At 42.2% G+C, this 17,912-nt stretch overlaps 1 protein-coding gene, 1 long non-coding RNA gene and 1 pseudogene across 2 annotated transcripts; all 3 read left to right on the forward strand.

Moving 5' to 3' along the window:
* The first annotated feature begins 113 nt into the window (after positions 1-113).
* LOC118239352 lies at positions 114-2,678 on the forward strand. Its single transcript, XR_004771241.1, has 3 exons — positions 114-585; positions 817-1,031; positions 1,907-2,678. It is a non-coding gene; the product is annotated as an uncharacterized LOC118239352 (long non-coding RNA).
* A 1-nt stretch (position 2,679) lies between these two features.
* On the forward strand, positions 2,680-14,295 carry LOC100753357 (zinc finger protein 54-like). Its single transcript, XM_035449499.1, is given in 6 exon segments — positions 2,680-2,744; positions 4,896-4,982; positions 7,448-7,539; positions 9,608-9,734; positions 11,798-14,054; positions 14,056-14,295. Coding segments are annotated over 4 exon segments (2,484 nt in total). The 5' UTR covers positions 2,680-2,744; positions 4,896-4,982; positions 7,448-7,530; the 3' UTR covers positions 14,147-14,295.
* A 681-nt stretch (positions 14,296-14,976) lies between these two features.
* Positions 14,977-16,768, forward strand: LOC100757448 (annotated as a pseudogene).
* The last annotated feature ends 1,144 nt before the right edge of the window (positions 16,769-17,912 follow it).

The following is a 17,912-nucleotide window of genomic DNA, read 5'->3' on the forward strand; positions in this document are numbered from 1 at the left end:
TGTGATTGTATTTGGGCAGTTATATAATGTTCAGGCGTTATTATGTTTATTGTTTTCATTTTGCAGTTAATCATGACATAAGGAGATACGGTTGTGTGTCCAGTTGACAAAGAGTGGATTTGTGGTGGCTATTCTTGGTTGTCTAATTTTCAACATCTGGATTGAACTACAATCCAAAAATGGAGGGTACAAATGAGAGATCATTTTTCTTTGATTTGAAGTGTGTGAATCCACTGCTACTCCAGACCTTAGAGGTAGGAGTACAAACGCCTTTAACCCATGTCTTGAGGTGGGAGGGTACACACCTTTGAAAATGACCACGAGGCTGGAAGACACCTTTAATCTGGGCCACTACTTATGCTGGTCTATATAAGGGCATAGAAGAATGAAGGTTTTGCTTCTAGTCTGCTTGCCCTAGCCTTTTTACCACATCCATCCCTTCACTGACATGGAGCCTCCTTCTTTGGGATCCCATCACACACTGAAGGCCAGCTGAGGAATCCAACCTTGTGGACTGAGCAACGAATAGATTGTAGGGCGTTCTGTTCACCCCTAGCCATTTTGGGAACAGCTGGACAGCAAGCTGTAAGTCATTCACATAAATCCCATATATGCATATGGGATCTATATATATGTATGTATATATATATATATATATATATATATATATATATAGTGTGTGTGTGTGTGTGTGTGTGTGTGCACATGAGTGTATGTGTTTTGTGTCTGTCTCAACTGCTGTCTGACTTTCAGCCTCTTTACTCTCCTAGTCCAGAATTCCAACAAATGTCTATTGTTTCATCTTTATTCATTTAGGTTTCAGACCCGCTGAGACTGACCAGAGGCATCTGTGAGACTCTGGATTTGGAGTTCTGTGTTGGGTCTTGGTGGGCTGAGCAGAGGACTGCAGCTGAAGGCAGGGATTATCCTCCTACAATCCATCCGTGGACAGCATTTGAGGGGTGAAGAGTGGACCCTGTGAGCCTTTCCCTTTCCTAGACTGACTGTGGTCTCGTGTGAGGTCAATGCAGGTCAGTGCAGCTGCTGTTGGTTACTGATTACAGCAGCTGTATGGAGTCTAGAGAATGGCAGGTCTCAGCCCTTCCTCCTCTTTCCCTTCTTACTCCCTTAACTCCTCTTTCTCAACGTTCCCAGAGCCATGGAAGGGAAGGTGTCGCCAATGTTTTCAGGGCTGGAACCACATACCTTACTTATTTTCTGCATCTGGGACAGCCAGGAATTTCTTTTTTTTTTTTCTTTTTTGCCAAGTTTATATTCAGAATTTATTTGAATTAAAGAATCTGTTTTACAGGGAAGGTGCTTTGTAATATTAAATCCACTTTGGGACATTGGTGAGAGTCTTCACTCATGGCTTGTTCATGAGACATATCCCATCCCATGATTTCACTTTGGTTTCTTAGATTTTTTTTTCCAACTTTTTTTTATTTGAATTAGGAACAGGATTGTTTTACATGACAATCCCATTTCCCTTCTCCCACCCGTCCTCCCCTACCCGCGCCCCCCCCCACTAAAACCTTATCTGTCACATATCTTCTCTGCGCCCCCCCCACCGTGGATGGTGAGGCCTTCCATAGGGTGTCATCAAAGTCTTTCGTTTCCTTTGGGGTAGGGCCTAGGTTCACCCCCGTGTGTCTTGGCTCAGGGAGTATTCCTCTATATGGACTGGCTCCCAAAGTCCACACCTATGCTAGGGATAAACACTGGACTTCTACAGGAGGTCCCGTAGATTTCCGAGGTTTCCTCACAGAAACCCATGTTCCTTGGGTCTGGATCAGTCCCATGCTGGTATTCCATCTATCTGCATCTGGGTTCCAATTCAGATCACAACCAGGAATTTCTGCACTCACCCCTGAATTAATGTTTTCTCCTGTATTTTCTCTGAAAGAACCTTTGGCATGAATCAGAGAAGACAAAACATCATTGAGTTACTAAAATGAAACGACCCCCATCTAGTGATGAGAGCAGGATGAACTCAGCCCTGGGCTGTTAGTAATGGGCTGACCACCGACTTCTGGAGACACCCAAACGTTCCTAAAATGTCTCTCCCCATGGCAAAATTGCAGCATTTGGTTTGTGCATGCCATGTTTGTGTTGGCGATGGGACGGTGGCATCTGAATTTAGCCTGTTATCGTTTGCTGTAAGAAGTAGCCCAAGAGGCCGGTTGTCAAATCGAGGTTGGGCTGCCTGTCTTTTCTCTGAAGGTCTCAGCACACAGTGTGGGGTCAGACACCGGGGTGCAGCGTCCTCCTGGCTGCAGCTCTGGTCTAAGCTGCAGCAAGCGTGTGTGGAGCCTGCGCAGAGCGGGTCCAGGGCGGCCTGACAGCTGAGCTGTGTGCAAGGCGGCTGGAGACCGAGTGGGAGGGAGGGATTCCTATGTTGGGGACAATGGTCTAATCAGAGGTTATTAAGGGAAAAGAAACAGCGGAGTGGACTTAGGAAACTAATCAAGAAAATGAGCCAGTGGAAAGCGGTTTTGCAGCAACTAGGTGACCGGAAGTGGAATCAAAGCGGGAAGGCCCAGGAGGAGCTGCTCCAATCAATTTGGCGACGCTGCAGGAAGGAGCCCCAAGGTCTGGAACTCGCGGCTGAAGATTCAGCGTAGTATTTGCAGACCTGAAACCTCGGGAGCCGCAGTGCCCCCGCTTGCGGCGCGGCCTGGGAAAGTCAGCAGTCAGCAGCGCAGTGGCGGGAACCGCAGCCCGGCGGCCCTGGAAGCTCCCAGGTCAGAGGAGCTGCGGGGCTGGGACCCGGGAGGGAGGGAGCGGGGGTGCGAGCGGTTTCTCTGCTGCTCATCAGGAAACCGTCTCCGAGATTCTGCTCTGCATGTCTTTCCTTTGGTGTATTTTAGATCATATAGAATAAGCCTGATTTCAACTGATCTTCGGATTGCCAAAATATTCTTTTAAGAATAGTCTAATCGAATTGTGATGGAAAAATTAATAACTAAATGACATAATCGTTTAGGCCTTGACAGAGAAAGAGAGAGAGCCCTCTGATCACGGAATACGTGACCATAAGCTCGAACCCACGATCACAGGATGTGCCCTGGTCATGAGCCCCTGGCCCACAGATGTGCCAATTAATCTTAACATAACAAGGTGGCAATTACTGCCTTCTTCAAGGCCCTTTGTTTCATGATAACCTTGAATGGAAACTGTGTGCTAAGTAATCGCTGTAACCATGGTAACCTTGGGAACTGAGATTTGCTGTCTCATAGTTCCCTTCCCCCCCCCCCCCCCGCCCCTTCCTCTTTAAAAGCATCTTGCGTTTGTGGTTCAGGCCTTCACCTCTCCCGGTAGAGGGAAGCCCTGGCAAGCTGGGTTTTCCTTGGAAAAACAAAACAAAACAAAACAAACCTTCTTGTACTTGCATTCGGGTTTCGTGGGCTCCTTGAGGCCTTGGGTTCCCTCTCTTGGTGGGCACAACAGAATATAGATTTATCTGTTGAGATTTGCAATCAGATTCTCTTACTGTGGTGGAAACGACAAACCTCTTGAAATTTGCAATCATCCATAATAACTTCCTTGTTATATACTCGGCATATTCAAGAGAGTGGCACATTTACCTAGAGGCTTGGATTCACAGAGAGCTTTATACTATAGTCATGAAAGGAACACCTGAAATTTCATTGAATTGAATGTATTTTTTTTTGCCCGTTCCACACTATATTTGTAAACATTAGCTTTTAAAACTATATTTTCTCCACCATTAATTTTCTGTCTGAGACATATGCGTACTGGGAGGTAAATACAGCATTCTGAAAGGTGTCTTTGCCAGGCCTCGTGGCACAGGCCTTTAATTCCAACACTCAGAAGGCTGATGCAGGTGGATAGCAGTCAGTTGGAGGCTGGTATGTTGTACATAGTGACTTCAAGGACAGTCAGCACTATACAGAAAGACCCCCTTTCAGGGGAAAATAGAAAGAGAAAAAAAAATAAATTTCAATGCATTATAGTACAGAATAATAGAAAGCATCTTTTGAATGATTAGGATAACTCACATATATCAGAAAAATGTCTACAATAGTCTTTTGTCTCCTTGGTCAAAGAAAAGCACTCTGACCATGGACACATGACCAAACTTATTTTTTGGTTCCAATGTTTGCTGTGTGTGAGATCTGAGCTCACAGTGTTGCTCCATGTGGAGCAGACCTCACCTTGTAGACCATGCTGGAATGGAAAACACAGAGTTCCACTCATCTCTTTCTCCCAAGTGCTAGAATTAAAGGTGTGCACCAGGAGGAAGATTTAAACTGTTGCTTTTCTATTATGGTCTGTTGACAGGCAGAGGTGACTGTGGACTTCTCCCAGGAGGAGTGACAATGTCTGGAGCCTCCCCTGAGGGCTTTGTACCAGGACTGGATGTTACAGAATTGCAGCAGTCTGGTTTCTGTGACTGTGATTCGTTTGCTTGCTGTCTCCCTTGCTCCTCCTCAGTATTTCTTGACAAACTAATTGGCAAGTGTGTGAGCTTTGTGTGAATGAGTCTCACATCCCACAGAATAAATGAAATCCTCAAAGGAAAAAAGAAAATTTTCATGAGATGTTCACTCTTCATGTGTGTCCCTTTGGGTGGTGTAAGGCATCATCATTATTGGTCCATGATAAATTCAGAACCTCACCAGTGTATAATATTCTCTCCCTAATCATCCAGTACCATTTCTGCCCCTGAGTTTTGACTGAGGTGTGATTGGAAGTAGGATTCAAGAGATGCCAACTAAAAATGCCTCCCAAATATTACCAGTATTGTGACATTGCATGACAGTTAGGAAATCATTTGTATAATCCTGTATTTAGTTTTCTCTTCATCTGCTGAGCACAGTACTGTGTGAGAAATCCAGGGGCTTCCTAACCAATCTCTTGCTCATGTGCAGGGCTCACTAATCACCCAGACCTGCTCACCTGTGCAGCAGAACAGAGGGGACCTGGAAGGAGAGAGGAGACAGAAGCTTAGGATACAGGTATGGTGGAGGGATTGGTGAAGGACAGGAAAGGGGATCACGTGACTGTGAAAGGGAGACGTGAAATCAGTTTGGCCACATTCTCTATCACTAGCGATAATTCTGGAGAGTTTCACTGGCAAAAATCTCAGAATTATCCTAATGTAGGCAGGAGAAGACTTTCTTCAGAAGAATTGATAATGAAGTCAAATAAAATTTTATTTGGCAATGCATGTGAGTGGTTCTGTCCTTATTCACGTCACAGATCATGTTTTCATACCATTGTTGAATCATTTCCATTTCTTCAATTTTACTATATTATAAAAATGTTTGACAATTAATACCACGAGGCTTATTTATTTTTTTCCGGAATTTTGGACCTCTGGTGTTCTAGTACATTCTCTACCTTTATTTAGTCTTGTTGTCTCTGTTCCTGAAAATAATGCCAACAGAGTTGTGATAAGAATCAGGAGGTGGGCTGGAGAGATGGCTCAGAGGTTAAGAGCACCAACTGGTCTTTCAGAGGTCCTGAGTTCAATTCCCAGCAACCACATGGTGGCTCACAACCATCCGTTATAAGCTGGTGCCCTGTACTGGTGTGCAGATATACATGGAAGCAGAATGTTGTATACATAATGAATAAATAAAATCTTTAAAAAAAAAAGAATCTGGAAGTATATTTACAACCTGCTACACTCCATCTATGCTGGCTCCGATTGTCTCTTGGAATTTAGGAGAAATATTGAGAATGCAGTAAGGACTTATGCTGACTTAGAAAGTAGTGGTTGTAGGCTCTCCTCCAGGACCCATGTCTTTCCTAGCCCTGGGGAAACTGGTTAGCTCTCCAGTACCAGGCATGTTCTCCCTCTTGTTGAGAGGGTGTTAATCCAATTAGAAGCTGTTGGTTACCACCAAGGTCTGTGTGCCACTCCTGCACCCTTGGGGTCATTGTGCAGTGCAGACCATTGTTATGGTTCACAGGTGTCATAGCTGGGTAGGGCTGTTGGCTGGCTCCCTCCATTTGAAAGTTGCATGTTGCCCTCTGGTACCATTAAAACTAGGCCCCGGGAGGAGGCTTTAAGGTTAGTTCCATCTCAAGTCATCTAGGATTTGTGTGTGAAGTGTGTGTCTTCTTCAACACTAGGGGCACAGCTTCTGCTTCTAGGAGGAAACCATGGCCAACACCAATACCCTGTAATGTTTGGTATGGACAACTATGACTGACAACTTCAAACCAGGCTTCTTACACCTGGTGTTGGTTGTTTTGGTGGAAGTTCTATGTTTCTTCTGAGGAGCATCATCGGGGCAGTTGAGAAATTTTCATTTACACTCTAAATGTGTATTCTTACAGAGACTTGTAGGCATTTTTTCATGTATAGATAATAGTCAATGAATAGATGGATTCCTTATGAATTTTCCAGGTATCCCTACTGTTATTTTACCTTCTTTTTTCTGTGTTTATATCTCTTCATTCTCCCTAATTAAATCTTCAAGTCTGGTTTTCCATTTCCCCCTTCATGTCATTGTCCCTTGTCACTCCTGTCCCTGTTACTTCCCCACATCCCACAGTGGTCTCTTTTTACTCCTGTGGTTACTGCAGTCACTCCAGGTTGTGGACTCACATCTGAAGATTTGGAGCTTGCAACTTCCTATGAGAAAGAACATGCATTGTCTGGGTTTCTGTGTCTGGCTTACCTCACCCATTATGATCTTTTCTAAGTCCATCCATTTAGCTGCAGAGGTCATGATTTTCATTTCCTTTACAACTGAATACTATTCCATAGTGTGTATGAACCATATTTTCACTATGCATTTGTCAGCTGGAGGACATTAGGTTGTTTCCATTCTGTAGCTGTTGTGAGCAGAGCAGCAGTGAGTATGGGGATCAAGTATCTGGAGAAGGATGTCGAGTCCTTTGAGTGTATGACATGGAATGGAACAGCTGGGATATGTGCTGAATGTATTTAACTTGAGGGCTTGTTTACTTAATTGAGGATTCTCTATTTTGATGTTTAGTGTAGCTAGTATTTTTTGTTCACATCTTTTTTTATGTCCTACGGTTTTATTTTTATGTTGTTCCTGGTTGGATTATTGCTAGTATTCTCCTTCTTTCTGAGAAATAGTGGTTTGCTGTCTTGCTCATGGGGGATTACTTTCCAGTTCTCCTGTTATTATCTTCTCTTCCCATTAAAGTTATTATTTGCCATGTTCTCATGGATGATTCCTCAGACTCTCCTGTGTATGTTTTGCCTCTAATTTATTATCTGCCATGTTGCTTTAGTGAAATCAGTTGCATTAATTGGTGGCTGTCTTGAAATGCACTCATGAAGCTTCAAATATCTTTTCATGCTCTCCTGTCTTTGGAATCAATGACTAGACACCTGCTCGTATTTGTCGTGTGGGCCTTTTCATATGGTTTAACATTGTTCTTTAACAGCTTTCACTATTAATTTTAACTCTTCCTCTTTGCCCGCTTTATTTGAAAGGAGAGCAAGCCATCTATTCCTCATTCCTGAAAGAGAAACGCAAAGAAGAGAAACAGTAAGAAATAACTGACTCTCTTGTAAATATGTCACAGGTCAGTGGTCCTTCTCACTTGGTATCTAAATATGTTATATTTTGATAGATTAAAAGGCTTTCATTTTCTGTTTCTGATCATTTTTTAAAATGTTATTATGAGGAATTTTGCAATCAGACCAACAATAAAATCACTCACTGAAATTAAGCAGACCCCAGGACTATGCAGGTAATGCACTTTGTACAGTCAGAGCTGTCGCAGGAAAGAGAAGCTGTGGAGCCTTACATTCTGTTTTATATTTTCACCACCGAATGTGTTTTGATTTACTTATCCACCACGCAAGCTCCCAAAATGCAGTGTCTTCTTTTTAAAATGTATGACTGTACTCAGTATTAAACATTTTGGGTCTGTCCATTTTCCTGCAATTTTTTATGCTTTCCCTTTAGCTGAATTGTACTCTCTTTTATACAGTTTTCCTTATCTGTTCACCTACTGATAGATAATTCTCTTGATTCCATTACTTTTCTTTGGTGATTGAAACAGCAGTAAACATGGGATATAAATATCTCCGCAGTGGGCTGTGTTGTTCCCTTTGTATATGGCCAGGAGAGAATAATCTGGGGAATATGTTAGTTCTCACTTCAATTTTATTCAATAATCTCTGAACTGATTTCCATAATGGTGGTATTAATTTGTACCCTCCCCTCTATCAACGGTGAGTAGTGTTGTAATTGAAGAACAGCAGCTTTCAAGAGAAAGACACCTATTTTTTTAATTTAAATTAAAAACAAGATTCTATGCTTGTTTTACCTATAAATCCCAGTTCCCTCTCCCTCCCCTCATCCCGTCCTTCCAACTAACACCCTACCTATCCCTTACCCTTTCTGCTCCCCAGGGAGGGCGAGGCCTTCCATGGGGGGGGTAATTCAAAATCTGTCTTATTCTTTGGGATAGGGCCTGGACCAACCCCCTGTGTCTAGGCTCAGAGAGTATCCCTCTATGTGGGATGGGCTCCCAAAGTCCATTCGTATGCTAGGGATAAATACTGATTGACTACCAGAGGCCCCATAGATTGCCGGGGCCTCCTCACTGACACCCACATTCAGGGGGGTCTGGGTCAGTCCCATGCTGGTTGGGCGGGGCCCTTTTAAAAGGGACCATAGTGAATATGCACAGGAGGTTGTCCTAGTGGCTGCAGCTGAGGGTATTAATCCTGTCAGCACCCCAAGGATAGGCCATTACAGATGCCTGAATACTAACAAGCAGGGCTTCCTTTTTCTCCATATGCTCTCAATCATTTGTTGTCAGGTTAGTGCTTCATGGCAGCCATTCTGCCTGGGGTAATGCAGTATTTCCAAGTCGTTTTATTTTCCATTTCCATGGCGGCCTCTTTGGGGTCCTGAGCACTTTCACAATGTTTCCTGGCCATTCGAGTTTCTGTCTTTGAAAAGGGTCTGTTTCATTGCCTATTTGTTGATTTGCAGTTTTATTTCCTTGGTATTTAATTAATTTAGTTTTTGACAGATACTTCCTATGAGCTGAATTCAAATTTTTACTTGTACAGATTCTCTTAGCTATACCTTAAATGTGTTTTTGTTTTTTGTTTTTTTTTTTTTTTTTGGACTTCCTTCAGTTTATTTTATGCTTTGGGAGTGAAGTGAAATATTCTTCAAAACTTCTGAAATTGTTATTTGTTATATATTCTGCCTTCCATAACTATACCTTTGCTACTCGGTGGGGCGTTGTACCTAGAATTTAAACATCCCACTGAGCCTGTTAGAATAGAGTCACTTAAGGCCCAAGTACACACAGAATGATTTGTGTCAGTCTTCACACACTTCCCCGCCGTGAATTTGTCTTCTGAGACATGTCTCCTATGGGACATAAACACAGCATCCATAACATATAGATAACCATGTCCAGACCTTAAATGTATTTCTTGTTTCATGTATACTGCTTGCAAGACTCTTGTGTCATCATGTTTTCACAGAGTTAGAATATTCGTGAGACTGTGAATGTATTGGAAATTTTATTTTGAGTAATTATCTTCATTCATCTAAATTCCGTCTCCTTATATGCAGGAAAACACAGGTAGCAAGTGTGGTCAAGGCATACTTTTTTGTTTCAGGGTCTGTTGACATTCAGGGATGTGACTGTGGACTTCTCCCAGGAGGAGTGGGAATGCCTGGACTCTGCTCAGAGGGCTTTGTACAAGGATGTGATGTTGGAGAATTACAGCAACCTGGTCTTTGTGGGTGAGAACAGTTTGTTTGTAGAATTCCTAACCCATCTTTTGTTTGTTCTGACTCCATAAGATGTAAAACCTATTAAGCTGTCCTGAAAAAAACAACAGGAGACAAGGCAAGGCTGAGTAGTAGGAAAGAACTTTTTCATGTTATTTGGTTTTCTCTTTCCATTTTCCATTTCAGAGGTTCAGAGGTTTGGTTCCAAGATTCATCTGTAGACTCAGTAACATATAGTACTTCCACTAATAGTCCACTATTGATATTGACATTTTTTTTTAAGATTCACTAATTTAGGGCTGGAGAGATGACTCAGAGGTTAGTGCTCTTCCAGAGGCCCTGAGTTCAATTTCCAGCAACTACATAGTGGCTCACAACCATCTGTAATGAGATCTGGTGCCCTCTTCTGGTGTGTAGATACACATGGAAGCAGATTGTTGTATACATAATAAATAAAATCTTGAAAAAAATTTCACTAATTTATTATCTATACAGTGTTCTGCCTGCACTTATCCCTATGGGCCAGAAGAGTTCACCAGATCTCATTAGAAATGGTTTTGTGCCACCTGTGCTTGTTGGGAATGAGCTCAGGACCTATGGAAGAGCAGCCAGTTATCTTAAGCTCTAGCCATCTCTCCAGCCCAACTGACATGGTTTTAATTGTGATAAACCTGCAAGATATACAAACTGAAAATACTAAATATACTGAAGAATTGCACAAGAAATACCAATCGAATAATCTTGACTAAATTGCTCTGCTTTGTTTTTTCATGTACTGAGAACAGTACTTAGACTTCTGTATTCTTTCTAAAAGTTTTACCATGGCTCATTGCTGTTTCAAGGAACATGTGGATTATTGTATCAGGGCAGGCATGATCACCTGTCTGGAAAGAATGACATTTCCCTGGAATGTGGAGAGGAGAGAGACTACCACTAGGGTGGACTAGTGAATGAGCAGGACAACAGTGAAGGCTTCAAGAGAAAGAGAATGCCAGAGCTGAGAATGTTTTTGCAGTGTCCAATTCCTCTTGAAAGGATTCCTGATCATTTAACTTAGTGTAGTATCCTGGTCCCAGGATACATCCTGTCTGTTATACCTGTTTGAAGGTGTTATTTCTTAATACACCTGAATTATGGTGACTTAATACTAGCACAAAATGCAGTTTTATATGAGTGTGAAGTCAGATTGGAATAATTTTACAAAATTATAAGTCTAATGTAAATCCATGGAGTAGGACTATTCAGTAATTGCCTTCTTTGCATGTGTATCTTCATATTATATCCTTTATTTTCTTAACAGTGGAGAACAGACAGATGAAGTTCTGGGAAACAAACTCAGGAATCAGTGTACACACTAGACTTGAGATTGACCCTATGAAGAAATGTAAGAAACACAGTAATATGTGAAGCTCAGACAGCAGTGTTCAGAAATAGCCAATAGCTTCACATGACAGCCCTCCCTCAAGTGATCTAGAGCTTGAGATATTTATCAGAATACTGCTTTTGCTTCTATTACTTTTGAGGAATCTATTTTGTTTTTTGTTTGTTTGTTTGTTTTTTGTTTTTTTTTTTTTTAGAGAGAAAGATAAACCCTGTCATGCTTTTGAGTAAGACTTTACACTTTAAAGGGATTGTGTCTTCTGAACAGTACTCTTCGTTGCCTGTCACTTAGTAAGTGTGAACACTGTTAAGCTGGTATTCCATTAAACTCTTCTTCATTGGTTTCTGAGAAGAAATATTTAAAGATACAGACAAATATTCTAAATATAATCACTCAATGACTTCTACGCCAAAACTAATTCACGGGCATCCATTACTATTTCCTTCTTTTTCCAGTTAGAGATTTTTTGAGATAGGTGAGATATCTCTTATAACTCACTGATTTTTGAAGGATGTCATGCTGTGTTTGTGAGAATCCATACATCTACAGTAAGTGAAAACTGTCCATTACTGGGAGCTCTAATCTCAATAGTTCCAGGCTCATTTATGTTAAAAGAGAACTTAGGGAGACAGTCATTTATCACATATTTGTTATTGGAACAAGCCCTACTAATCTGAACTGTACTCATTTTCAGCAAAGTATTGCAAATGTAATCCTGTCCATCGCCATGTGAAGATTGAAAAGAAGTCTTGTCAGTGTAATGTGCTTGGCAAAGTGCTTCATGACCCCTCCACATGTGCACTTTATAGAACAAGTGAAACTACAGAAAACTCCAATAACTACACAAGCAGTAATGACAGGGATGCCTCTGTTGACTCACCAAACCTAGACAGACAGGAAAGCATGCACACTGGAGAAGAACTGTGCAGATCTAAAGACTGTGAGAAATCTTTAAATTTGTGTTCCAACAGTACTCTAGATCAGAGAGTCTATGCTGCAAAGAAAGAGCACAGGCAGGGAAAATATGATGTCTATTTGGACAACACATACAATCTTTTTCAACAACCTATCTACATTGGAGAGAAACAACACCGGTGTGGGAAATGTGGGAAATGCTTCAGTATGGCCTCAAGACTCAGTGTACATCAGAGAATTCATATTGGAATTAAACCCAACAAGCGCAACATTTGTGGAAAATCTTTTACCCAGCGTTCAAGTCTTAAAATACGTGGAAGACTTCATATAGGGGAGAAACCTTACAAATGCAAAGAGTGTGGAAAGTCATTTCATCTGTTGTCAGCCTTTCATAACCATCAGAAATTGCATGCTGGTGAGAAACCTTCCAAACGTAAGGAATGTAACAAATCCTTTGCCCACTCTTCCACTTTCAAGAAACATCAGAAATTGCACACTGCTAGGAGATACTATAGATGTCAAGAATGTGGCAAGGTCTTTCATCAGCTTTTACATTTTAAAAGCCATTACAGACTCCATACTGGAGAGAAGCTTTTCAAGTGCAATGATTGTGACAGATCCTTTCTCCACCAGTCATCATTGAGAAAGCATCAGAGAACTCATTCTCTAGAGAAGGTTCATAAATGCAAAGAATGTGGTAAGTCCTTTCTTGAATTATCTCTTCTTAACAGGCATTACAGAATCCATACTGGTGAAAAGCCTTACAAATGTGAGGTATGTGACAAATCTTTTACCTGGGACTCAACTCTTAGAACACATCAGAAAATTCATACTGGGGAGAGACCTTACAAATGCATGGAATGTGACAAATCCTTTACCAAACACTCAGATCTTAGAAGACATCAAGAAACTCATACTGCAGAAAAACTTCCTAAATGCAAAGACTGTGACATAACCTTTATTCATATTGCAAGTCTTAGAAAACATCAGAGATGTCATACTGGAGAGAAACCTTACAAATGTCTGCAATGTGACAAATCCTTTAACCACATGTCAAATCTTAGCACACATCAGAGAGTTCATACTAGAGAGAAACCTTACAGTTGTCAGGAATGTGGCAAATCTTTTGTCCAATATTATAGTTTAATCAAACATCGTAAAATTCATACTGGAGAGAAACAACATAAATGCAAAGACTGTGACAAATCCTTTGCCCATATGGAAAGTCTTAAACTACATCAGAGAGTTCATACTGGAGAGAGACCTTACAGTTGTCAGGAATGTGACAAATCTTTTACCACTTGCTCACATCTTAGAAGACATCAGAGAGTTCATACTGGAGAGAGACCTCACAGTTGTAAGGAATGTGGCAAATCTTTTACTAGGTACGAATATCTTAGAACACATCAGACAATTCATATTAGAGAAAAACCTTACAAATGTAAAGACTGTGACATATCATTTAACGAATACTCAAAATTTAGAACACATCAGAGACTTCATAATAGAGAGAAACCTTACAAATGTAAGGAATGTGGCAAATCTTTAACTACACGTGCATCTCTTAGAACACATCAGAAACTTCATACTGGAGAGAAACCTTACAAATGTAAGGAATGTGACAAGTCCTTTATCCACAACTCACATCTTAGAAGCCATCAGAGCATTCATACTGGAGAGAGACCTTACAGTTGTCAGGACTGTGACAAATCCTTTACCAATTGCTCAAGTCTTAGAATACATCAGAGAGTTCATACTGGGGAGAAACCTTACAAATGTATGGAATGTGGCAAGTCCTTTAGCCAGGTCACAAATCTTAGAACACATCAGAAAATTCATACTAGGGAGAAACCTTACAAATCTATGGAATGTGACAAGTCCTTTACCCGGCCCTCAAAACTTAGAAGACATCAGAAAGTTCATACTGGAGAGAGACCTTACAGTTGTAAGGAATGTGACAAATCTTTTGCTAAGTGTGATCAACTTAGAACACATCAGAAAATTCATTTAAGAAAGAAACCTTACAAATGCAAAGACTGACATATCCTTTATAGTATAAGTAAGTCTAAGGAGACATTAGAAAATCCATACTAGAGAGAAAATCACCGTTGTAAATACTGTGACATAGCATTTTGGTGTTCTCTGCTTACAAATCACAATATGCAAAATAGAAACAAAAAGGTAAGGAAATTGTGAAAGCCTTTAGTTAGGTTTAATTCTTTGAAAATATCAGGGTTTCTGCCAAAATAAAATTCTCTCAATGTCACTGTGGCAAAAGTGTGTTTCTTTTCATGTGTTTGTGTGCTTTGCCTGCTTGTGTTACTGTGCACTCCATGTAGCCCTGGTGCAGGTGGAAGCCAGAAGGGTCATCAGGTCCCCTGAAGGTGGAGTTCTAGACAATAATGAGCTGCTCTGCTTGTATTGGGAATTGATTCCCGGTCCACTGAAAGAGCAGCTGTCACTGAAACACATTCAGCTTGACAGATTCTTTATCTAGCTCTGAAATTGTACACATAACAGAAAAAATTCATGGGTGGCCCCAGTGGTGGAGGGTTAAGGGGGAGGGAGAGCGGGGGATAATGAGGAGGATGCTGCCAGGAACTGGTGGAGGCTGGAAGGAATATTTGTCTGAGCTGGAGTCCCCAGGCTCCACCTGGAGGAAGCAAGGCTGAGCAGGCTTGGCAGGTGCCCTGAATGATGTTGCCCTGTGTGTCTTGACTGCTTAGTGTTCCTCACATTTGCCCAGTGCCCCTCAAGAATCCAGCTATCCTTGCCAGGGTCCCCGCACCTGGTGCAGTTCTAGCGTGAGCATCTGGGATTCTCTGCTCAAGCAGCACGGCCCTTGGCACTCCATGGAAAGACTGGGAGGAGGAAGAGAAGCCAGGGCCTTCCACCCCCGCACACCTTATCATGAGGAGAGGGAGCTTGCATGCAAGTAGGCGCTGGTTCTTCTAATCAATGGATAAAGTGGAGAAAATGTGAAACAACTTAAAGCACAGGGGCCAGGCAGCCATGAAGGGGTAAGGTGCACCGAGAGTATGGAGATGAACTCCTGCAGGTGTCTTCTGTCTGACAAAGAGAAAAGCATCAGTCTGGGAGAGTCCAGTCCCCAGCATCAGAGCACTCCCTTAAGAGAAAACATTTCCTTACGGCTGGGACTCAGCCCTTCAAAGACCCTTTTAAGAGGAAACCAACACTATCTCCTGGAGATACCTCAGGCTGTTGAAATAAGCATTGAGAAAAACATTAAGTTTTGTGCTACCCTGGGAACAAGGCTTGCACAGACACTCCTACTCTCAACATGCCCTGTGGGGAGGGAAGAAGAAACATTTCAGACCCACAAATACCTAGAGTTCATTGGATACAGAGAAAAAGCCTGGTAGGACTCAAAGCGGCCTTTGGAGGCTGCAGAGCCCTACGGAGTTCCATGCATTGCATAGACAGTGGTTCCAGCCCTGTAGTCTGGAGCAGCTCTCTGAGGCAGAGGCTTGAGGACACTGTGGGTATGTCATTCCCTCTGAGAACTTCCAGCAAGCAGTCAAAATCTGTTTTCCAATAAAGGAAAAGGTCATCTTTCTGAATTAATGCTGGAGAAAAGCCCTTTTCCTGCCGTCTCAGATTTAGCCCTAGGGTGCCATTGGATTAAACAGCATACAGCCTCTGTGAGCCCACATTTAACGTTTTTTTGGTAGATTTGATCCCTCGCTGGTGTCTGCAGAAGATGAAGGTTTGCTCTGAGAGGGAAGATGGCTTTGAATCAAAGAAGGGGTAGACACCCCCCACACACACACACACACCCCATTCTCTGAAACAAGTACACACATTTGAAGCTACTGCACAGCTCAATCCATTGTACCAACTGGGATCAAAGTTAGCCCCCTGGGATGGCAGAAATAAGGAATTGTGACTCCAAAGAGGACTCAACCACCCTGTCCCTGCAGTCACGGAGGCAGAAGCAGCACCAAGTGTCCCAGGACAGCCACTTGCACCTAAGCAGGCAGGCAGCTTCGAAAGTTCAAATGCAGATCGATTTCATATACTGCTTTGTAACAGATTTGCTTCGGATCAGAGGGAATCCCTGTTACTGGAGTGTGATGGACCCATAGGAAGAAGAAGCCCTTCTGCAAGGGAGAGCTGAAGACAAGGTTTTGCCCAGGGACTCTGCTCAGGAGGACTACATCTTTTCCTTGAGCTGCCCCTGCTACACCAGATCCCGGCACCCTCAAATCGAATAATGAAACAACAACTTGGGCTTCAATGCCCACGATCCTTGTGAGTTTCACTCCTCCACTGTCACTGGTCTTCTGGAATATTATAAAGACCTAGCTAGAGCTGGAGAGATGGCTCCGAGGTTAAGAGCACTGACTGCTCTTCCAGAGTTCCTGAGTTCAATTCCCACCAACCACATGGTAGCTCATAAATCGTCTGTAATGAGACCTGGTGTTCGCTTCTGGCCTGCAGGCATAAATGCAGACAGAAAACTATATACATAATAAATACATCTTTAAAAAAAAAAAAAAGACCCAGCTCTCGCATGTTTTTTGAACCCTTGTTCATGAAATCACTGAAGAGGACTTTTCCTTTCAGCCTGCAGTGTATCTGCCCCATAATGATCTGCAGGTTGACTATGTATAATGGGGACAGTGGGCTCTCTCTGCATCGGTGTTACATTTTTTTTTTTAAAGAGTAGCACTATAAAGGGAAAGTTAGGGTTTGAAGGTTTGAGCAAGAACCATTCAAGACAAAGTAACCCCTGTCCCCAAAGGGTATTACCTAAGTCTTCTCTCAAGTGCATCAGAAAGTACGGCCATAGGAATCACAGACTGGGTCTCTATATTTTTCATCCAAATTGTGAGATTAATCATTGGCTTCTGTCCAGTGTTATATTCTATTACCCAGGCAAAGGTACCTAGAAACAACAGATAGTTTGCAGGTGTCCAGGGCTGGGAAAATACAGCGGGTCAGAGAGCAGTTTGGTTTTAAAAGACTCTGATGACTCAGTGAGACAACTGTGGGGCATTTGCTATGAAAAACTTTTTCATACTGAAAAACAAATTATGAATATTGCATGGGTAGTTCGACTGTGTGATTCATGTTTGAAATTGGTTTTTCTAGTAATTTTTCTATAACCTTCCAAAAGTATTGAAGTTTGTATTCACCTATTAATCGAATTTGAAAGCCCAAATCAAATAAGAAAAGACTGCCTTCCACTGAGAGAAAAAATTGTAATTTCGGGGGCTGGAGAGATGGCTCAGAAGTTAAGAGCACTGGCTGCTCTTCCAGAGGTCCTGAATTCAATTCCCAGCAACCACATGGTGGCTCACAACCATCAGTTATGAGATCTGGTGCCTTATTCTGGTGTGCAGATATACATGGAAGCAGAATGTTGTATACATAATAAATAAAATCTTTAAAAAAATGTAATTTCTCTGACCACAGGGCATTGTGCAGTATTGATGATTTATAGTCAGTCTTCTTTTTGCCCCAGGGAAAGAGGCTCTAGAGTAAATCAAGGCCTCTAAGATAGTTCTTCAAAGGTCAGAGTTAAAGGATAGTAGTAGAATTGTGAGCAGAGCCCTCAGTATTCATCTGGGATGAGTGCTGTAACTTCAGGCAGACATGCAGTTGGAGATTCGAGTGAGCTTTTATTTCTAAGCGGACATGTTCATGTCTTTTCTCTGAAGGTCTCAGCACTCACTGTGAGGTCAGATACCGGGGTGCAGCTTCCTCCTGGCTGCAGCTCTGGTCTAGGCTGCAGCAAGCATGTGGAGTCTGTGCAGAGCGGGTCCAGGGCGGCCTGACAGCTGAGCTGTGTGCAAGGCGGCGGGAGATGCAGGGGGAGGGACGGTCAGTGGGGCGGGGACAACGGTCTAATCAGAGGGAAAGAATCTGGG

Source organism: Cricetulus griseus, chromosome 9 (assembly GCF_003668045.3).
Source record: "Cricetulus griseus strain 17A/GY chromosome 9, alternate assembly CriGri-PICRH-1.0, whole genome shotgun sequence".
Taxonomy (NCBI): domain Eukaryota; kingdom Metazoa; phylum Chordata; class Mammalia; order Rodentia; family Cricetidae; genus Cricetulus; species Cricetulus griseus.